The 24,054-nt window shown below is 41.6% G+C and overlaps 1 protein-coding gene across 2 annotated transcripts in view; it reads right to left on the bottom strand.

Moving 5' to 3' along the window:
* Positions 1–24,054, bottom strand: part of ranbp9 (RAN binding protein 9) — an 85,475-nt gene that overhangs the window by 20,820 nt on the left and 40,601 nt on the right. For both annotated transcript variants that reach the window (XM_078539184.1, XM_078539185.1), the window contains exons 6-10: positions 11,662–11,846; positions 10,185–10,297; positions 8,989–9,097; positions 8,224–8,420; positions 12–162 (exon numbers count right to left, since the gene is read on the bottom strand). In XM_078539184.1, coding sequence (XP_078395310.1) covers positions 12–162; positions 8,224–8,420; positions 8,989–9,097; positions 10,185–10,297; positions 11,662–11,846 — 755 coding nt within the window. The remainder of the gene's footprint in view (positions 1–11; positions 163–8,223; positions 8,421–8,988; positions 9,098–10,184; positions 10,298–11,661; positions 11,847–24,054) is intronic.

Genomic DNA, 24,054 nt, shown 5'->3' on the forward strand with positions numbered 1-24,054 from the left:
AAAACACTTACTTGTCTCTGCTACAGCTGTTTGATTGCTGAGATCTTGCAGCATTTAAACTGTTTAGTTCTGATGTATTTAAACACAAGGTCGGGTGCTTGTGACTGCTGGATTGATGACCTTTGTTTGATATTATACCATTGCTACAATTATTTTCATAACCTGTCAAAAAAATGAAACACATCAAGCCTTTTATGGTTTGCCTGCTCAATTACTTTAGCAAAATGCACAAGTCATATCAGAGGATAAAAGGGGATACACAGAAAAAGGGTTACTGGCAGATACTGCACAATTACAGTCATGGTTTTTTTCTATATATAAATTGGAGAAAAGGACATTAAACAAAGTTTAAAACCAAATTTTTGATACCAAATTTTGTAGGGTCGTAAAAGGTTTTTGTTAAACTTTCTGTGCCATCACTATAAACCTTTACACCCTTCAAGAAGGTATTTTGTGAAATAAAACCTAACCAACGTACCAAATCCTGATAATGAGAAGATTGTAGTCATCAGACCAAAAAAGTGTCAATGAAGGTGAAGAACCATGATTAGCCCAACTGGAAGAAAACATTTGTTTTAGGTGCAGAAAGTGACCATGAACCTCTCGACAGCTTATCAGGTAAGTTCAGGTCACAGCATTACTTCAAACAGGAACGCTGATATTTTTTGTTGGCTTGATGAAGCTTTCAAGAAAACCTGAAAATTCCTCAATAGAAATAACCTTAATTTTGATGCTTTACTAGAAGCCACCATTGAAGCACAATCTTCCAGGTTCCCAGGACTTTGAATCTTGAGTTTAGGCTATTGCAGTAGTTTTCAGAGTTCAATATGGAGACTCGCTAAACTCACAAGTGATTGGTATTACACAAGTGACTGTCTAATTGTACAGAAGCACAATACTGCAGATGCTGGAAATTTCAATTTAAAAAAGATGCTAGAAACAATGAGCAGGTCTGACAGCATCTATGGAGAGAGAAATAGAGGTAGTGTTTCAGGTTGATGGTCATCCATCGGTCTAATTGTAACTTGGTGAGGGAATGGCCATCCATTTGTAGGTGTGCCTGGTTTCCTTCCAGTGAGTGCAATTTACTTGGTTTGGTGAGGGGAATTGGAATAAAGGTTTATTTCCCTTCTTTTGTAATATTTCCAACATTACAACAGACTACACTTCAAAAGTGCTTAAAATACACAGTAGCATGGCTGTTAAATTATTTGAAGCATCTAAGTACAAACTTAGTGCTCTGATTTAGGATTCAGGCATGTGATAGAGGCCCAAGTAATAAAGGACAGTAGCAGGTAGGTAACAGTTCATGCCATATCCTCTGCACGCTCCAATGGTATGAAAAAAGAGTGAAAGGAGCTATAACACTAACCATCAAGATAGAAACATAAATAAAATTGGCCAAAGGTGCTGCTCCTGCACTACGGCTATACCTAGACAGTAATATTAAGTAAAATATGTGAAGCTTGCTTCATGTGATAACCTTAGACATGATATCAAATGGAACTTAACTGAGTGATGCCCATGAGGCAGCTGTGGCAGGTGGGACAATAATGAATCTGCTTTCAAGGAGACAGCAGTCATTGGCATAACCAAGCATATGCAACATACATAAATCCAAACACTTGCAATCCCCTGGGTTGACAAATCAACCATTGAAGTGCAATCACACGCCAGCAATAACTGATTTACTACCTCAAGGGACTTATGCTCTTTTATGTTCTTCTGAATAGTTGGTCCCAGTTATATAGTCTTTGCAAGTGAGGATTCCTTGTACCACAATAAAACTGGAAGTCCAACCTTTCAACACCCTAGAACAAGTATGTCAAACAAGAACTATGGTTATAAATGGCACCAAGATGATCAAGGAAGGAGAATGGGGTGTGGATAGATTTGGGTGGAAAGGCTGCCTCTGAACTTCTGGTATTAAGACTGGTTTGTCTTTAGCTCTAATCTAGAAAACTATTAAGATTGCCTGAATTGCCTTGTGAAAGACACACACTTCAGGATTATGCACAGATCTACATAATGGAAACTAATTTCTTTGTTGGTATGCATAAAACAAGGGGACATTTTCTTGAAATGAATTAAAATGCCAGAATCCCAATTACAGCTGATCTACAATAAGGGCTTAAGTTTTAATTATTAATCAGTTTATTGTTTATTGCTCTGCAAGCTCTTAATTGAGAACTAGGGTGTCTGCTATGGCTCCGTGGTATCATGTCTCTGAGACAAAGGCTGTGGCTTCAAGTCACATGCCAGGTTCTTGAGCACAAAATTTAGGCTGACACTCCAGTACAGTACGAAAGGTGCACTGCACCATCAGTGCTGTTGTTTTTTGGATGAGACATTAGACTAAGGAACCATAAGACATAGGAGAAGATGTAGGCCATTCGGCCCATCGAGTCTGGTCCGCCATTCAATGAGATCATGACTGATCTGATAATCCTTAACTCTACTTTCCTGCCTTTTCCCCATAACCCTTGATTTCTTTACTGATAAAAATGTCTATCTCAGCCTTGAACATACTTAATGACCCAGCCTCTACACCCCTCTTCGGTAAAGAATTCCACAAATTGACTACCCTCAGAGAAGAAATTCCTCATCTCGGTTTTAAATGGGCACCCCCTTACTCTGAGATTTTGCTCTCTGGTCCTAGACTCTCCCACAAGGGGAAACAACCTCTCAGCATCTACCCTGTCAAGCCCCCTAAGAATCTTATATGTTTCAATAAGGTTGCCTATCATTCTTCTAAACTCCAATGAGTACAGGCCCAACCTACTCAACCTCTCCTCATAATACCTCCAGCCCCGGGATCAACTTAGTGAACCTTCTCTGGACTGCCTCCAATGCCAGTATATCTTTCCTTAGATAAGGGGACCAAAACTGTTCACAGTATTCTAGGTTTGGTCTAACTAGTGCCTTGCACAGCTTTAGCAAGGCTCCCTTATTTTTATACTTCATTCCCTTTGAAATAAAGGCCAACAGTCCATTTACCTTACCTATTATCTGAACTTGTATGCTAGCTTTTTGGGATTCATACACGAGGACCCCCAAATCCCTGTGTGCTGCAGCTTTCTTCAGTCTTTCTCCATTTAAATAATATTCAGCTCCTCTATTCTTCCTGCCAAAGTGTATAACCTCACACTTTCCCACATTATATTCCCACAGAACCATCTGTCCTCGCAGATGAATGTTAAAGATTTTACTTTTTGCGAAACAACTAAAAACAGATCAATTATTTGAGATCTTGCAGTGGAAAAATTTAAAAAGTCTTGACTGGTTGCATAGCACTTTGGAATGCCCCTATGTCGTGGAAGACGCAATATACTTGCAAATCTTTTCTTTTTCAATTGGAACCAATCAAGGGGCACACTTGCCATCATTTCAAAATAGCTTACAAAAAGTCAGTCACCCAATGGACACATGATTTTTTAAACAATTGTTGAACATATGTTGAAGATGCTTAGAATACAGTAACTCCCCATTTCAATTCGCCCTGTTTTAAATCACTCCACTTGAACATCACATATAAAACGGGGCCAGTATGTGCACTTAATGCCAGGATTTCTGTTTTAGCATCATTTCGTGCTGGGCCAATACAATGTTGCATGGCCAGGTCAGTGCCATTTTGGAGTGGCCTCTCCCGCTCGCTGACACTCCTGCTTGTCACAAGGGTTCAGGAGAGGAAAGCAACAAGCAGGGCGGTCAGAGAGTAGGAGAGTAAGGAGAAAGAGTTAGCATATTTCTTTCACATTTTTAACTTTTAAAATAAAATAAATTTATTTCATTAACAATGTAGGAATTTAGGAATGTATAGTATTTCAAACTTACAGGGTATAATGTTCTAATTTTTTTTCTGATGAGAAAGATCCTACAGAACCCAACTACAATTTTTGCATTGGTTGTAATGGGCAAATCTGATTCACTTAATGTTGCTTCATTTAAAGTTGCACTTTTCAGGAAAGCAACTACAACATTAAGCAAGGAATTACTGTATTTGGTACAACAGACTGAGCAGCGCCTGAAACAAATACATTAGAAGCACTGTTAGTGTATACCCTGCAAGAAAGAAAAACTTGTTTTCATATATAAGATAGGACATTATAACCTGCTTTAACAGCAGTGAATTACTTTAGAATACAGTAAAACTAGACAAGTATGTCAGCTATTTTGAAAACAACAGAATAATTGAATGACCAAATAATCTGTTTATGGTAGTGTTGGCCAGGGGATTATCAGCCAGAATGCTGGGAGAACTTTCTGCTCTTCTTTGAATAGTGCAATGAAATCTTTTACTTTCAGGAGTGCAATTTGTCTGGAACTCATTTTAACATATTTGAAAGACAGCATCAACAACACAGCACTCCCTCAGTACTGCACTGAACTGCAGGAATATGACAGAAGATATTGAAGTTGTCTTTCAGTAACCATCTATTAGCCTTTATTTGAATAAAATATTTGACCCCTACCATCCAAACTCATCTTCTCCAGAAAGGAAATCTTTCTGCCATGCATTGGGATCTTGCCTCCATTTATTGCCAAGATGTCAAAAGAGCTATTTCCTTTGCAGGGAACTAATATACCTTTTGCATTACATGGGATGTCAGAGGAAATGCATGCAGAGATCTTCAGATCCATAAAAGGATAAACCATCTAACCTGCACACTGACACACCCCTCACCTGTGTTTCTCCTCGGACCTGCCAGCTGTTTGGAGAAAAAGGTTTAATCGCCAGGCACCATCCCACCCTCCTGAAAATAATCCAAATTACATAAACCCCGATATTTACATGCCAGTTGGATTAATCTCGACTGCACACTGAAGCTACTTCAGTAAGACTCTAATTGCTTCAGTGAGATTGTCTGGGCAGTACCAGAATTCTGAACTGACTGGGGTTTGAAGGCATCAGTCTAATCAATTTAGTATTTAAATATAATTGTGCCTAATGGCTCCCCAGCACTGACTGAAATCATTGAACCCTTGCAGCATTGTAAGCAGGGCTGTCTGAATTCGTTACACTTGCTGTGTTGCCCACAATAAGGAATACAGTGCAGTATGTAAAGTACACTTTGTGCTCTCAATCAACATTCTCTAGGTGGCAATATCATATTTGAATGACAAGTTTTTTTTTTCTAAACTATCTCAAGTTATCATGAATGGATACAGGTCATTAAAATATCAGTTTCCATTGAAAATGTAAAATTTGAATCTTATTACTGAAGAGATTTTGGTGTTTAGAAAAGAGAAGAATCAGTGGAAGATGGATTCTAAAAATTAGTTAGATTTGGAGAAATATAATCAGAGATAAGCTGGGTAATTCTGTGTTTTGGCACTTCATGTCCTCTCTACATAGTCATAAGATTGCAGTCTGCAGATCACATAGGTTTTGCATGAAATGAGTTTGGGCAATCTCAGTCTAGCTCTACTGGGCAATGGTCAGGAATACCTATCGACAACTTCACTGAGAGGTTGCAGGATTGCAGCTATCGTAGGGAATGCTTTTCTATGATTAGTCAGCAGAAATATTTTTGGAGTAAAGAGAATTTTCTTTCATCTGGTTGACCTGGATGTGACAGAAACTGGGTGTAAAATTGGAAATTGTTCTAAACATGCTTCAGCCTGAAAGGTGGTGAATGTAAAACAAAAACAACCTCAGAAAATGCCTAACACTTTGAACTCCTCAAAGTACGTATCAAAATGCTTATTCGGAGTCATGGTAGGAGAAGACAAGATTAGGTTAAAGTGGCAAAGTTTGCACTGAGTTCATTAATCAGGCATTAACTAGCAGTAATGCCAATTCCTTTCCTCATAATTTGGTTGTTTAAAGAAAGGGCATTTGCTCACTTTTTTCCCTATGCTACTTCTTTTAGGAGATATTTTTCTATTTTATAACACACTCCGAGGAGTATCAGTGAATATATTTCACTAGCTGCACTGTTGTTGTGTGTTTGAAAATGAGATCCAAAATGGATACAAGTAAACGGAAGGAATTTTTTTAAGAAGTGAATTCTAAGCCAGAAGAAACACAACAGCATTTTAGGTGGAATGAATAATAAAATGATAACATCACACTAAAAATAAAAATCTGTCAAACAAGGAAGTACTTTCCTTGAGGGCATGAAACTCGCCAACTCTCCTGCTTAAACCAAATCCACTCGTGCAACTATTGTAATACTTATAACTTCAGTTGTGTGTAGCCAGAAGCTCAAAAGAGGGAATTGAGAGTTTGCAAAAATGAAGTACTAGTACCATTAAGGAACACAGGCATAATAAACTAGTCTGATGTTCAAACATTTTTCATAAATCACGGCAGAATTGTTCGAATTGTCACAGATATCTGCAAATTCTCAGTTGATGGTTCTACAAATTATGGTAGCCCACTTTCTTTGGACTATTTGGAAAGACAGTTCTTAAGACTCAAGTGTTTCATTCAGACAGTTTCAGTACTTGGACTCCAAGCTTATTACCCTTCAAGTATTCTTTATGGCCAAGGGTGCTGATGTATCTGGTTCTACAGACAGAGTTAAATGTTTTCTTTTGTAGCCCTGAACAAGAATGACAATAACTAACTTGTTTCAGTTTCAAATAAAATACTGTAAAGCACATTTTGAAGTTTATTTCCTGGAAAAGTGAGCAACATCCAATATTTACAACCTTAAACAAGAAGGAAAATAAATACCAATAAATTAGTTTAAAACTTTGCACAGGTAGAATGCTCCTAAGCAAAGTGCTGCAGAGGGAAGAAATTGCAAAATTGGCTTAGTTGCAGGAGGCAGAGGGTGATGGTCAAAGGCTGTTTTTGTGACTGGAAGCCTATGTCCAGTGGCATAGTGCAGGGTTTAGTGCTGGGTCCCTTGCTGTTTGTAGTGTGCATTGATGATTTAGACATGAATGTAGGAGGTATGATCAGTGAGTTCACAGATGACATGAAAATTGGTGGTGTGGTAAATAGCGAGGGAGAAAGCTTTAGACTACAGGACGATATAGATGGGCTGGTCAGATGGGCAGAACAATGGCAAATGGAATTTAATCCTGAAAATTTTGAAGTGATGCATTTTGGGAGGGATAATAAGGCAAGGGAGTACACGATGAATGGTAGGACCCTAGGAAGTACAGAGGATCAGAGGGACCTTGGTGTGCACATCCATAGATCCTTGAAGGCAGCGGGACAGGTAGGTAAGGTGATTAAGGTGGCATTTGGGATACTTCCCTTTATTAGTCGAGGCATTGAACACAAGAGCAGGGAGGTTAAGATGGAGTTGTGTAACACGTTAGTTAGGCCACATCTGGAGTACTGCGTGCACTTCTGGTCGCCACACTAAAGGAAGGATGTGACTGCAGTAGAGAGGGTGCAGAGGAGATTCACCAGGGTGTTATCTGGGCTGCAGCATTTCAGCTATGAAGAGAGATTGGATAGGCTGGGGCTGTTTTTCTTGGAGCAGAGAAGGCTTAGGGGGACCTGATTGAGGTGTACAAAATTATGAGGGACATAGATAGGGTAGATAGGAAGAAACTTTTACCTTTAGAGGAGGGGGCAATAACCAGGGGGCATAGATTTAAAGGGAAGGGGCATGAGGTTTAGAGGGGATTTGAGGAAAAAAGTTTTTCGCCAACAGGGTGAGGGGTATGTGGAACTCACTGCCTAAAAGGGTGGTGGAGGCGGGAACCCTTACAACATTTAAGTAGTATTTAAATGAATATTTGAAATGCCATAGCATACAAGGCTATGGGCCAAGTGCTGGAAAATGGGCTTGATGGCCGGCGCAGACACAATGGGCCTCTTTCTGTGCTGTAAACTCCATGAAACACAGTATCTACACTGAACAAACATGAGTCATTTGCAATATCACAGGGCACAGTAGTAAAAGAATTATGTTTGTAAATTGTATAAGGGTCTGGACTACAGTTTCTCCCATTTGCCAAGATGTCTAGGCTAAATATACATATGTGGAATGTAATCACAATGACCAGAAACTTACGTGACCTTATTCAGGGCAAGAGAGAGAGGCACGGCGAGCAGACGGACACACACGCCATAATGAAATTGCCATATTAATTTCACATTGCTTTCATATTTGGCGTAAAATTGACTGATCAAATACAAGTCTGATCTACGCTTCAGTTGTTAGCAAGGAAACACGGTGCAATTTGCTCTTGTAGTAGTGAATGGTACAGAAAAAAATGTTAACACTGCCTGGTGATTCTATCCAAGCTATTTACCTGTAAAGTGAGTGTGTGCACCATTCCCTTTGCATGCTGCTAGGATGTGGATATTGCTCCCATGGTTGGGACTCATGCTAGGACTGTTGAAGGTTCTAGGGCTGCCTGGGTAGCTGTCTTGAGACTTTGGACTTCGACCTCCTAAACACCGCACTTCACTATCTGTTCCATTTACCATTTCTATAAACTGGCGGACTCTAGGGTGAATACAAAACAAACATTTCTCAAACTCCATTAATGGTACAGTAATATTTAAATTAAAATAATTCATCCCTATAATCATCGCCCATTATTTTGTAATTCTGTTTTAGCAGCCAGTTGTTTAAGAAGTCAGTAACAAGGTAGATCACGGTAATTGTTTTAAGCCTAACCCTGCCAAATAAACAGGATTATCACATGACTGGGTCCACTTCTATTCTTCAACGTGTTACATTTAATTGTAGAAAGCTCCGATCTATAGTTTACCATAGTGCTTAAAACAATAGCATTGACTGAGTCAAAATCAGTTTGGCACCTGAAAAATACTTTTTAGGGTTGAAACAGAACATATAATTTCTTTGAATTTCTAACTTTAATATACCTAACTATGCAAAGACAAGTTTTTTCTTTAACCCAGATCTCAATGGTCAACAAAGAAGTGCCAAGAAGAACCACTATTTCAGCTGTGGTTATCAAACAGGTCACATGGACATAGGTCATATGCAGAATGAAAATTTCATGCAGTACAAAAAACAGTCACGTTGCATTGCTAGGAAAGCAGCTTACTTTAACATAAAAAGGAGGTTGGATTTTCTTTCAAGTAGACCTGGATATAGTTGCTGCGTTGTTTCAATTGCTTCTCCCATTCTTCCGGCTAGTACCAGTTTCTGAATTCCTAAAGAAGTAAATATAAATTCACTGTGGCCATTCCACCAAAAGTGGCATATCTAATAGATAATGTGCAATTCCACAAAGTTTGCAGGAATATGGTTCTTTTGGCATTAACTTGCTATTGTTAAGAATGCTATTAAACTTGAACGGGATACCATTGGAAGATCAGGTCTGCATTGACCCTCACCTTCATTATACCTGCAACTTAATATTTCAAATCTCCTTTGCAAATAATGGATTTCACAACTACAAAAATGAAGTGGAGTGAAAATATTTTCAGCCTCCTACCACGATTATCACTTTTTCATGGCTGTGTTTCCTTGCATACACAGATGTCACAAGACTAAGATCATGTGGAACACCATTAATATTATGCAAGTTTACATTTTAGAAAGTAAATTAGTACTTCAAACACTAACCTACAACTGAGGTTGTCTACCAGTACTTCATTCATTTCACTAACACTAATCAACTGAATTTTGAACATATATTTTCAAGTCAACTCTGTAATGCATGGTTACCACTAGAATGGACACATGCAGGCTTACAAAAAAAGTCTTCAGAATAACCTTAGTTATATACTATCACTCTTTAAATTTTTCCCAAAGCATCAAACATTCCATTGAGGCAATATGCAGTAACCCAAATGCATTAAGATAACTTGCTTCAACATAAAGTCTTTAACTTCATCCCAATACATCGACAGCAATTTTAAACTGACTGGATACTTTCAGTTAATGATCAGTAAACAGAACTAAATCCGCCTTCATGAGTATTGCCAACATGCACACATATTTAAGGTTTCATTGTGCATAAACGTACTTATCTAGGTAAAAATCCATCCATCATTTCTTAGAATATCTGCTTAACTGGCTGAGATCCCTCTGAATGCTATCAATCTCTCACATGCTTATCACCGGGCTACAATGCTCGGCATTCTCTGCAAATTTTATTTTTACATGCTCCCACCCTCATCACTTGGACAGCCATGTGAAAGAAAAAGTAAATTCGGAAGAAAATATAATTTTTTAAAATACCATTTTAAACAATGTCACCGAGCAGAATCAAACTATAGTTCAATTTAGACTCACTTTGTCTATTCTTAATGGATGCTAGTTCCTCCTGGAAAGCCTGTCCTGTGGACCTGGCAAAGGCTTCAGCTGTGGCACAATAACCATGATGCACTAAGTAAGATGAAACCATTCTAGAAATTGAATTTTTAAAAAATGTTACACAACAGTCCAAGGTCAGCAGTATTTCACAATACAATACAGCTTTTAAAAAATCTAGTAGAAAGATGATTACACCAGGCTGTACATGTGCAATAACAGGAAACGCTTACCAAACTCAATGGAAACTATCTTGCAAGCGTGCACACACCATGTTTTCCCCAACGATTTCAACATTCAGGTTACATGTTTTGCAGAGTTATGACATTTGTAAATATATTTGCAGGAAAGCACATACATCACAAATATACATACACACGCACAAACTCTTATCGCACAAAACAATAGATTGTCTGCAAAAATGCACTAAAAAACATCAATAAGTTAGCATCTAAAAATCATTAAATTTATGATGGTTTATTTACACAAACAAGTGTGCCTCTGCTAATTCTTTCTTCTGTTAATGCAATTTTGTTACCAAGAGGACTTAAAAGTTAAATCAAAAAACATTATCTACTCAGACAACTAAAATATGTAATTAAAAGGGTAGCAGTGGGCTTTAGACATGTACATGAGAGAAAGGCCACAAGCACAGGATACAGACAGCAGTAGTGCAAGAGTGATACGAGATAGATAAGTGGGTGAATATGCGAGAAACAGAGATAAAGGGTGCCCGCATGGGATAAATGGAGAAAGAGGGCATGTGAGCATGTAGGACAGGGAAGAAATATTTACTGCTTTAAGCAATGAGGAACACATGTAAACTGAACTAGAGAATTAATAGGTAACTAAGACCATCCTTTAATTAAACTTACACGCCAATCTCTTTTGAGCCAATGCAACAGCAAAGCACTGAGCTATTCTTAGCTGCAATAAAAACAACTTTTTTGTAGCTTTGTAAACCTTGGGGAAGGGAAAAAAGAGAAAGAAAACAAGAGAAAAAGAAAGATTCCTTTGGATAGGAGAGGAGGAGGGTTTCTCACAACTTCAAATTGATTGCCTGCCCCAGAAATATTATTTAGTTATCGTTTGAGAGGTGTGGGACTGTATTTTACTTTCTATGGTTCCATGACCAGGTCAGTCAGTCTCTTACTGGATCTGCATTAAGAGGATGCATTCAAATAGGGCAAGATTACAAAGATTTAAAAATGCAGCACTCAGCTGAATATTTTTTCAGTCACTATGACCAGATTTATTGTAGGTAATAAAAAGAATTGAAATATGAGCATGTACTTTGTAGCATTTAACATTGAGAAATACAGGTTGTATTTAATAGATGCAAGAAGAAATCCATCTATCTTTTAAATCTAAATCAGAATTAAATCACAGGAAAGAAAACTCCTTTAAATATTTATAAATGAAAAATGCTACTGTAGATAACAGACAATGTGTCACCTACTTTTGAATCATTGTCTGCCATTCCCCTTCTCGATCTCCTACAGGGAATCTTTCAATCTGGGTCTGAATTTTAGATCTCCATTCTCGCATGTAGTCCTCTATATCAAAAACAAATGGATGCTGTCCAAAATTAGCATCTATCACCTCCCCTGGTGTCTGCAGTCCAACTGTGGGGTATAAATTTGGCTGAACAAGAGAAAAAAAAATAATCACTTTGCAAGTTTTAGACTCTTTAAACAGTCCAGTAGTTTCCTGGCAGTTTTGCAGCTAAATTTTATTACTGCAAATATTTATCCTGATGAATTAAACTTGCAAACTTCTGCTTTCTCATTAGAAGCATCAACATGTGCTAAATGGTATATCATCCTCACACACTTATTTTATACTATTTTACCAAGAATAATATAGTACAATTTAAAATTCACAAACACTGAACATGACTGTAGAATAAACTGGTCAGTGTAAAAATGTAAATGGTTTTGGGGAGGGGCCACCTGAGTACTTTTAGTCAATAATGCTTTTGCAGTAGTAGCAAAAGAAATTTTAAAAGATTTTTATTCTTCTTTCTTTGATGGGATGTGGGTGTCGCTAGCAAGCCCAGCATTTGTTGTCCAACCCTAAACCCTTGAACTGAGTGGCTTACTGGGTCATTTTAGAGGGCAGTTACGAGTCAACCACGTTGCTGTGGATCTGGAATCACATCTAGGCCAGACCAGTTAAGGACAGCAGATTCCCTTCCCTAAAAGGGCATTAGTGAACCGATGGATCTTTACAATAGCCAATGATAGTTTCATGGTCACCATTACAAAGACCAGTTATCAATTCCAGATTTTCTTTTTACTGAATTTAAATTCCACCAGCTGCCACAGACCCATGTCCCCAGGGCAATTGTCTGGGCCTCTAGGTTATTAGTCCAGTGATGTTACCACTACACCAACTTCTCTCCCCACCATCCCACCTCCCAAGATCCAAGGGGGAAAAATTGGCAGGTACAGTAGAGATCTAGCAAGCAAGCATATAGGCAGGCTCCAAAAGACAAAAGTATCACTGCACGCCACCACAACTATACTTTTATATTTGCTGATCCTGGAGTGGTATGGAGCACTAAGCAGTCCCAGTGGAAGAAAAAGAAAAGCTAATTAACTTCCCCAGCCCTCTCTAAGATGGGTAATTTCTATACAGATCCATGTATTCCAGCATGCACTTAGTACTTATGACATTACATGACTGGTGTAACATAGTCACTTGAAGTGAAGTTTTGCCTTCATCTGCCATGCACGTGACAAAATATTCTCCTTTCCATCCCTTCTGTATGGCTAAATCACTACAGTCATAACACTTTTGTCTCTCCTCCAAAAAGAAAGGGACAGATTTACAAACTTGTCCCCCACTTTGCAGAGCTTTGTGTACAGGAGCTCTAGTCAAAAGAAGTGTTGGGATGTTCCCTTAGTGAACACCCGCACTATCCTCCATGCCAATATGTTAGTGTCCCCACTAGTGAAGCTCTGCTTTGGGGGGACACTCATCCATAAAATCTACTCCTAATTACCAAGGTCCCAACAGAACCTCCAAATTGAGCCTACGGGTACATATACGAAAGACTTGCAGAATGTGCTTTTCTAGTTTTAAGGTGATTACTGGAAAAATCACAGATGCTGAATTCAAGGGAAAGGAAGCAATAGTAATATAGAAACAGCAGTTGGCCATCCAACCCTTCGATATTGTACTGCCCAATCAACGAGAGCACGACAGATCTGTATCCTAACTTCATATCCTTTGATAGATATCCTTCTTCATGCATAGAGTGGTAGAAGTGTGGAACTCTGAGATTAATAGTTTTTGCATATGAAGAAGTATTTCCTGACTTCTTCCCTGGATGGACTAGTCTTACCCCCAAAGTTTCTCTATAACTACCCTATCAATTCCTTTCAAAATACTAAATACCTCATTTTGGTCGCCACATTACCAGAAGGACATGGAGGCGTTGGAGAGGGTGCAGAGGAGGTTTACCAGGATGCTGCCTGGTCTGGAGGTTATTAGCTATGAGGAGAGGTTGGAGAAACTCGAATTGTTCTCACTAGAGTGACGGAGATTGAGGGGCAACTTGATAGAAGTTTACAAAATTATGAGTGGCATGGACAGAGTAGATAGTCAGAAGCTTTTTCCCAGGGTGGAAGAATCAATTACTAGGAGACATAGGTTTAAGGTGAGAGGAGAAAACTTTAGAGAAGATGTGCGGGGCAAGTTTTTTACGCAGAGGGTAGTGAGTGTCTGGAATTTGCTGCCAGAGGAGGTGGTGGAAGCAGGTACAATAGTGGTGTTTAAGAGGCAGCTTAACAAATACATGAATAGGATGGGAATAGAGGGATACGGACCCCGGAAGTGCAAAATGTTTTAGTTTGACAGGCAATATGATCGGCGCAGGCTTGGAGGGCCGAAGGGCCTGTTCCTGTGCTGTACTTTTCTTTGTTCTTTAAGATATTATATGCCAGAGGTTGTAACTCTAGTTTACATACTACTAGCATTTATCCATTTTTTAAAAAACTATGCGGGACATAGGGTGTGGCGTCGCTGGCTAGGCCAGCATTTATTTCCCATCCCTAAAATGCCCTCTGAACAAGGCAATTAAGAGTCAACCACATTGCTGTGGGCCTGGAGTCACACGTAGGCCAGACCAGGTAAGGACAGCAGATTTCCTTCCCTAAAAGGACATCAGCTAACCAGATGGGTTTTTAAACAACAATCGACAATGATTTCATGGTCATCATCAGGCTTTTAATTCCAGATTTTTCTTGAATTCAAGTTTTACTATCTGCCGCGGTATGATTCTAACCCAGGTCCCCAGAGCATTACCCTGGGTCACTAGAATACCAGTCCAGCAACAATACCACTATGCTACCGCCTGCTCCATTCAGGTAGGATTGTTAAATGGGAAAAAGATACAAGAGGAGGCTCCTTCAACAGTAATTCTCAGTGATCATCCCCACCCATCTCCCCCACCCCCCTCCATTGCATATGGCTGTCTAGTACTACAATCACAAACTGATTCCCCTATTCTTGTTATAAGAATAACCTGCAAGGCAGCAGCAAGGGATTTCCAACTCCCTCAAATTTAGAATGTTTACATTAAAAGATCCAAGTTCTCTGATCCAAGAAACACCCTTGTAGAAATGATGCACTTCCAAATACATACTTAGTTCCATTTAAACAGAATCATAGAAATCATAGCATTAAAGTTATTCAACCAGTCTATTGCACCTATTTAAATTCGACCAGCTGTCATGGACTCATGTCTCCAGGGCATTAGTCTGGGCCTCTGGATTACTAGTCCAGTGACATTACCACTATGCTACCATCTTCCCCACAAGATCCAAGGGAAAAAAATTGGTACTATAGCTTGGCAGTTACAGTACAGAGATCTGGCCAGCAGACACATAGCTCCATATCTAGGTTCCAAAAGATGAAAGCATCACTGCACTCTACCACAATTATACTTTTATCAATTCAGCCAAAGCATCTTCCTTAAATCCCATTTCCTTGCTTTTTCCACTATATTAATGATGCTTTATTCATTGCAAGAAACAGCAAGAGGTAAGCTGTCTTGAATTTAACTTCATTTCAGCCTCAAACAAATGAATACATCCAAAAAAGGGGGAAGACAATAAAAACACACTTGAATATTAGTTGAATGCCTCATTAATGCATATAAAAGTGCTGAAGTGAATCCAGAACATTACAAAAGCAAAATACTGCAGATGTGAGAATTCCAAAATTATAACTGAAAATGCTGGAAATATTCAGCAGGTCAAACGCATTTGTGCAGAGAAAAAGAGTGTTAATATTTCAGGTCAATAACCTTTCATCGGAACCTACTTTATGGTATTTCTGTATCTTTTCCCCATTTAACAATCCTATCTGAATCCAGCATTTTCTGTTTTCATTCCAGAATATTATTTCAAGGAAAGTCTGGCTAATGGGACCAGAAGATAAATTTAGTGAAAGATTTCAAATACATTGCACACAAGGATGGACTTTAACGTGCAGGTAAGCTGGCAGGCATGATAATGGCCCAGGTGACATGATCTCAACTCCAGTATTTGAAAGGACAATCCAAATATGCAAGTTGAAGGAGTTGGAAATGAGGAAGGTCAGAAATGGGAGCAAGATGGTCAAAGCTACACTGATGCCTCCCTGGTTGTGGGCTGGGGCTGTGGGGACCAATGGGAGGAGCAAGCCTGCTTACGAAACCAAGTTAGCATGGTTGGAAGTGGCAGAATAGGCCAACAGCAGGAGCTTAATGTCATGCTCCTGTAACCAAAGCAGGAAGGAGTTTAATGATGTAACAAGCGCAGGAAAGTGAGAGCAGGGACACATTCACCTACATCCTGATGTGCATATCATCCCAACCCCCTCACTCCACCTTCTCAAGCCTACTGCAGCACAATACTCCTCAGACTAATTTACCATCAAGTGCTCTCATTCTTCTGTCTATCCCCTTCTTTATGTCTCCATCTATCCATCCATCACTGACATTCATCCCTTTATTCAATGTCATGCCTCTCACTCAGTCACCCTCAATAAATGCTCTCCATCCATCAATCAATACACCATTATTCTCACTCAAAGGAATCTTCTTTCCTTCCTTGCAGGAGAGAGCAGAGAAGAGCAGGAAGCAGAGAACCGGAGGTGGCTGTCCAGCCACCTCACTAACAGCTACAGGGGAGGCAGCAACAGAGATCAGCAGAGTCCTGACATGCCTGGTCATCAGAGATGGGGAGCTCACAGCTACCCAGTCACAGGATTAAATATCAGACAGTTACATGGCATATGATACTCAGTCATGTTGACACGGTGTCAACAGCAAATGAATCATATTTATAATGAGTAACTTCTGACATTCTTACCTTGTATTCTGTCACATCTTTTATCCCCCACAGGATCCTCATGAATCCAGTGGTTGGTCGAAGTTGCAGACAACTCCTCAGAGGAACTTAATTCCTTGAGGGTGCACCGTCACAGGACTTACGCAGATCATGCACCAGCTCAGATACTCACAGGTCGGTGGGACCAGTAAGAGATAGTTAGGTTTTCAAAAGAAGACTCACACCTCAAGTGAGGAAGAGTAGATGGGGTCTTCAGGGGCGGTAGTGCCGAGTCCTCTTCGGTGGGCACAGGCTTCTCCAAACTCTGCTCAGCTAGACACAGATGAAGTATCCCAGGAACCATTGTTGAAGAGGATAATCATTAAACAGCTGTAGGGATTGTGCTTGAAATTCCTGAGCGCATATTGCACAATGTACATGATTGCAATGATTTTCTAGAAGTATGCCTCAAGAATGAGTGGGATGCTGTGGCAGGCCATTGGGTTGGTGTTTTCTTCCATGGATAAAGCGGTCAATTGATGGAGTATCAAATGAGGCAATTGAACAGGTACAATGCAGGCCTTCAACAAGGGTATGCAAACTCTGGATTTCACCTTAAAAAGGTGAATTAATATCCCAGCCTTGACCTTGCAGCACCCCACTGATCTGCAGCAAAGTGTCCTCCAGCAGATTGGCAGCATGGGAGTATTGCTGGTCTGTGAAAGGAATGGTAATGAAAAGGCACAAGGAAATGAGAACTTCTCTCAAAGAGCTTTCACTCCTTTTGCAGTGCCCCAGCCTACTCCAGCCACTAGTCAACATCCAACATACTGCCTCATGTTTCGAAGGTAGGTAGAGTGTGCACTTGCACAGATAGGGTGGTGTTTGACAGTGTTTAAAAGGCTCCAAAACCCAGAGGACATCAGCCAAGAGGGTCTCAACAGTCAGAGCAGAGGTGTGAGCAGCTTCCTCAACCTCCTTCAAGCCATAAAGGTTGCATCACGTAGAAGCACCAGAAAAAAACAATAAAGATTTGCAGTTGTACAAGGGTAAGCACGTGGATGTCTTTGGCATTGTGGTATTAAGTGTCTTTTCTTAATTTGAAGCACATTATTACTGTTTTGCACCACTTTCTCATGTTGGCATTCTCGTTTGCTGATGGCATGTGGCCTTTTCAGTTGTTTGATGACGAATGGGAGGATCTGAATTAACAGCAATCAATGGGGAGTGTGAGGAGGGTGCTTAGTTTTTGACGGACAGCTTTATTAGATTTTTAAAATTCATTTTACGGGACGTGGGCAACACTGACCCTGCCAGCAATTATTGCCCATCCCTAATTATCCTCGAGGTGGTGGTGGTGAGCTGCCTTCTTGAACCGCTGCAGCCCCTGTGGTGTGCACCCACAGTACTGTTAGGGAATTCCAGGATTTTGACCCAGCAACAGTGAAAGAATGACGATATATTTCCAAGTCAGGATGGTGAGTGGCTTGGAGGGGAACTTCCAGATGATGGTGTTCCCTGTATCTGCTGATCTTGTCCTTCTAGATGATAACAGTCGTGGGTTTTGGAAGGTGATGCCTAAGGAGCCACGGTGAGTTTCTGCAGTGCATCTTGCAGATGGTACACACTGCTGCTACTGTTCGTCGGTGGTGGTGGAGGGAGTGAATGTTTTCAGAAAGGGTGCCAATCAGGCGGGATGCTTTATCCTGGACGGTGTCAGGCTTCTTGAATGTTGTTGGAGCTGCACTCATACAGGCAAGTGGAGAGTATTCCATCACACTCCTAACTTGTGCCTTGTAGATGGTGGATAGGCTTTGGGGAGTCAGGTGAGTTACTTGCCACAGGATCCCTAGCCTCTGACCTGCTCTTATATCCACAGTATTTATATGGCTGGTCCAGTTCAGTTTCTGATCAATGGTAACCACCAGGAGGTTGATAGTGGTGGGGGTGGTTCAGCAGTGGTAATGCTATTGAATGTCAAGGCGCGATTTTAGATTCTCTCTTGTTGGAGATGGTCAATGCCTGGCACTTGTGGTGCAAATGCACTTGCCACTTGTCAGTCCATCCTGAATATTGTCCAGGTCTTGCTACACTTGGACATGGACAGCTTCAGTAACCGAGGAGTCTCAAATGGTGCTGAACATTGTTCACTGGTGATTGCACATCCCCACTTCTAATCTATGATGAAAGGCAGACCATTGATGAAGCAGCTGAAGATGGTTGGGCCTAGGACCAAAATGGTTGGCCCCGAGGAACTCCTGCAGTGATACCCTGGGACGTAGATGATTGACCTCCAACACCCACAACCATCTTCCTCTGTGCTAGGTATGACTCCAAACAGTGGAGAGTTTTCCCCGATTTTCAATGATTTCAGTTTTGCTAGAGCTCCTTGATGCCACGCTCAAATACTGCCTTGATGCCAAGGGCAGTCACTCTCACCTCATCTATGGAATTCAGCTCTTTTGTCCATGTTTGAACCAAGGTTGTAATGAGGTCAGAAGTTGAAGACCCTGGTGGAACCCAAAATGAGCATCAGTGAGTGGTTATTGCTAAGCAAGTGCTGCTTGATAGCACTGTTGATGACCCGTCATCACTTTATTCATGATGGAGAGTAGACTGATGGGGCGGTAATTGGCCGGGTTGGATTTGTCCTGCTTTTTGTGTACAGGATATACCTGGGCATTTTCCACATTGCCAGGTAGATGCCAGTGTTGTAAATGTACTGGAATAACTTGGCTAGGGTCACAGCAGGTTCTGGAGCACAAGCCTTCAGTACTACAGCTGGAATATTGTCAGAGACCATAGGCTTTGCAGTATCAACCGTATTTTGATATCACATGGAGTGAATCGAATTGGCTGAAGACTGGCATCTGTGATGCAGGGGACCTCTGGAGGAAGCAGAGATGGATCATCCACTCGGCACTTCTGGCTAAAAATTGTCGCGAACGCTTCAGCTTTATCTTTTGCACTGATGTTCTGGGCTCCTCCGTCATGGAGGATGGGGATATTTGTGGAGCCTCCTCCTCCAGTGAGTTATTTAATTGTCCACCACCATTGACGACTGGCTGTGGCAGGACTGAAGAGCTTAGACCTAATCTGTTGGTTGTGGAGTCGCTTAGCTCTGTTTATCACTTGCTGCTTATGATGTGTGGCACACAAGTAGTCCTGTGTTGTAGCTTCACCAGGCTGACACCTCATTTTTAGGTATGCCTGGTGCTGCTCCTGGCATATCCTCCTGCACTCTTCACTGAACCAGGGTTGATCCCCTGGCTCAGTGGTAATGGTAGAGTGGGGAAATGCTGGGCCATGAGGTTCCAGATTGTAGTTGATTAGAATTCTGCTGCTGCTGATGGCCCACAGCACCTCATGGTTGCCCAGTTTTGGGTAGCTAGATCTGTTCAAAATCTATCCCATTTAGCATGGTGGTAGTGTCACGCAACACAATGGAGGGTATGCTCAATATATAGACGGGACTTGGTCTCCACAAGGACTGTGTGGTGATCACCCTACTGATACTGTCATGGGCAGATGCATCTACAACCGGCAGATTGGTGAGGATGAGGTCAAGTATGTTTTTCCCTCCTGTTAGTTCCCTCACCACCTGCTGCAGACCCAGTCGAGCAGCTATGTCCTTTAGGATTCGGCCAGCTCAGTCTGTGGTGGTACTACTTAGCCACTCTTGATGATGGACATTTAAGTCCCCTACCCAGAGTACATTTTGCACCCTTGCCACCCTCAGTGCTTCCTCCAAGTGGTGTTCAACATGGAAGAGTACTTATTATTCATCAGCTGAGCGGGGGGAGTGGTACGTGGTAATCTGCAGGAGGTTTCCTTGCCCATGTTTCATCTGATGCTATGAGACTTCATGGGGGCTGGAGTCGCTGTTGAGGACTCCCAGTTAGTGGCATTTTTTGAGGGTGGTGGGGAGGATGGTGACAGTCCAAAATGGTTTTTTGCATGAGCTTGTGGGACAAGTGGACTGGCAGAAGCTAAGTGAATTTGGCAATAATCAGAGCATCCCATGCAGCAATGTGCGCTGCTGGTGCTGCGCTGCCCTCATCGCCTGCTCCACCTCGGAATTTTCCATAGGTTTTGTTCCACCTGCAGATCCAAGCCTTGTTGCTGGGAAGCACTGGCTGGTGCTTACTGAAGGCTGCCTCCAGGTCCCCCCAAGCTCCTGAAGTGTATCTTCAGCATACCAATGGCTTGTTTAATGACACATCTGGTGGTCGTATGACATTTATTATTGCATTCCTGGGCTTCATTCCTTAAGTTTCTGAGAGGTATCAGCAGCAAATTTTAATTGGATATCACTTGTCTCCAAGTACTCAACCAGTAACATTGCCTCCAGGTGCAAAGACATTTGGGAACGTGGACTGTCACAGGGTGAATGCATTATTGCAGCTGCCCGGAAATCTTGCACACACCTGAATAAAAATGTTTTTGCAGTTGAACATTGATGAGACTGAAAGCCCTTGCAGTTTACGAACACTCCTGGGTGATCTATGAGTGCCTTAATTGCTACTTGCGTGTAGTTGATGGCGCCCTGCACATGTGGAAAGCCAGCCAGAGGAGCAAATCCCAGCACCTGCTCATTCTGACTGATGTCATTACAGGCAAAGTAGACATGATTGACATGCGTTGTCTTATGCACTTCTGGGTTGCCAGCTAGGAGATTCTGCAAATGTTCTGGTAGAACTCCAGAAGGATCCAGAAGCAAAAACGTTGAGTGCAATGATGACTTTCTTAACCATTGGTAAAGCATGACCACAGGTTTAGTCGGCATTAGATCTTGTTCCAGCAGACTACAAGTGCCTGCCACCACCATGTGCAACACCCTAAGTCTCCTAAGACACTGGTGTTCATTCTTTGAGGAGGTTTATCCTCTGCCTATAGGCCATGTATGTTGGGTATGTCTCCTTTGAGGAACATAGGAATAAGAATAGGCCATTTAACCCCTTAAACCTGTTCTGCCATCAATGAGATCATGGCTGGTCTACATTCTAAATCCATATACCAACTTTTGTCCCATATCACAATAATTTGGACGAACAAAAATCAATCTCAGATTTAAATTTAACAAATGATCTAGCATTAAGTTTTGTTTGCAGAGGAGTGCTCCTAGCTTCTATAACCCTTTGCATTAAGTGTTTCCTAATTTCACTCCTGAAAGGCCTGGCTCTAAATGTTTTAACTACACACCCTAGCATAGACTCCCTACCTAAAGGCAACAGTTTCTGCCAAACAACCCAAACTGTTCCCCTTAACGTCCTGAATACTTCAAAACACCACTTAACTTCTAAATTCCAAGGGATACAAACTCGGTCTGTTCAATCTTCCCTCAGTCCAAACCATGGGGTCCAGGTATCATTCTAGTAAATCTATACTGCATTCTCTCCAAGCCCATATATCTTTCCTAGGGCCTGGTGCTCAGAACAGTTTACACTACTCCAGTTGTGGTCTAATCTGGCCTTTGTACAACTGAATATCATCTCTAATCCCTTGTATTCTAATCCTCCAGATATAAAGGCCAGCATTCTGTTAGCTATTTGATTATTTTCACGGGGTTAATGATCTGTGTACTTGGACTCCTAAGCCTCTTGGGGCCTCCACTGTTTCATAGAATGAAAGAGTAGTTACAGGAGAGAAGCAGCCCATTGAGTTCATGCCTGCTGTCTCCAAGAGCAATTGAGCTGGTCCCACTCTCCACCTTTTTCTTGTAGTCCTGCAAATTATTCCCTTCAGATGCTTATCGAATTCCCTTTCGAAAGCCACAACTGAATCAGCTGCCACACCAGTCTTTCAGACAGTGCATCCCAAGGCATAACTATTCACTGCATATAAAAGTTTTTTTCTCACGTTGCCTTTGGTTCCTCTGCCAATCACTAGCGCCCTCTATTTCTCAACAATTCTTCCAATGGGAGAGCTGACCCACAGACTAGTTAAGCAACAACCTTACAGTCATATTCACCAAATTTTACCTTACAATATCCCAAACAGCATCATCACCATTCCTGGGAATGTCCTGTCCCACTGGCAGGACAGACCCACTAGAGGTGGCAACCCCCACACTTCCCCTCAGCTGATGAATCAGTACTCTTCCACGTTGAACACCAATTGGAAGAAGCACTGAGGGTGGCATCCAGCATCAAGAGTAGCACTACTATGGACTGAGCAACCAAGTCCCAAAGGACACAGTTGTGGGACTGGGTCTGCGGCAGGAACCAACCAGAGGGAAAGACCTACTTGACCTCATCCTCGCCAGTTTACTTCTCGCAGATGTAGTTGTCCATCACAGTATGAGTACAGTCTTTGCAGAGACGAAGTCTTGTCTTCACATTGAGGACACCCGCAATTGTGTTGAGTGGCACCACCACAATGTTAAATGAGATAGATATCAAACAGATCTAGCACCTCAAAACTGGGCATCCACGAGGCGCTGTGGGCTATCAGCAATCATTCAGTCACAATCTGTAACCTCATAGCCTGACATTTCCTCCACTCTACCATTACCATCAAGCTGGGGGATCAACCCTGGTTCAATGATAAGTGCAGGAGGGCATGCCAGGAACAGCAATAGACATACTTAAAAGTGAGATGTCAACCTGGTGAAGCTACAACACAGGACTACTTGCATGTCAAACAGCGAAATCAGCACGCAATAAACAGAGCTAAGCGATCCCGCAACCAAGGGATCAGATCTAAGCTCTGCAGTCCTGCCACATCCAGCTGTGACTGGTGGTGGAAAATTAAACAACTACTGGACGAGACAGCTCCACAAACATCACCATCCTTATGGGAGGAGCCCAGCATAACAATGCAAAGGCAAGGCTGAAGCATTTACACCCATCTACAACCAGAAGTGCCAAGTGATCCTCAATCTCCTCCCGAGATGCTGAGCATCACAGAATCCTTATATTGCAGAAGGAGGCCTTTCGGTCCATTAAGTCTGCACTAGCTTGCTGAAAGAGCATTCTACCTAATCCCACTCCCCTGCCTTATCCCTGTAACCTTGCACAGCTGTCAGCCTTCAGCCAATCTGATTCACTCCAAGTGATATCAAGAAACAGCTGAAGGCACTGGATACTGCAATGGCTATGGACCCTGACAACATTCTGGCAATAGTATTGAAAAGTTGTGCTCTAAAACTAGCCACGCCGCTAGCCAAGCTGTTCCAGTACAGCTACAGCACGACAATGTTGAAAATTGCCCAGGAATGTCCTGTACAGAAAAAGCAGGACAAATCCAACCCGGCCAATTACCGCCCCATCAGTCTACTCTGGATCATCAATAAAGTGATGGAAGGAGTCGTCAACAGTGCTATCAAGTGGCATTTGCACAGCAATGTGCTCACTGATGCAAAATTTGGGTTCCACCAGGGGCACTCAGCTCCTGACCTCATGACAGCCTTGGTCCAAACATGGACAAAAGAGTTGAAACCCAGAGATGAGAGCTATGGTATCAAGGAGCCCTAGCAAAACTGAAGTCAACAGGAATCAGGGGGGAAACCCTCCACTGTTTGGCGTCATATC

Source organism: Cetorhinus maximus, chromosome 3 (genome assembly GCF_964194155.1).
Source record: "Cetorhinus maximus chromosome 3, sCetMax3.hap1.1, whole genome shotgun sequence".
NCBI classification, from domain to species: domain Eukaryota; kingdom Metazoa; phylum Chordata; class Chondrichthyes; order Lamniformes; family Cetorhinidae; genus Cetorhinus; species Cetorhinus maximus.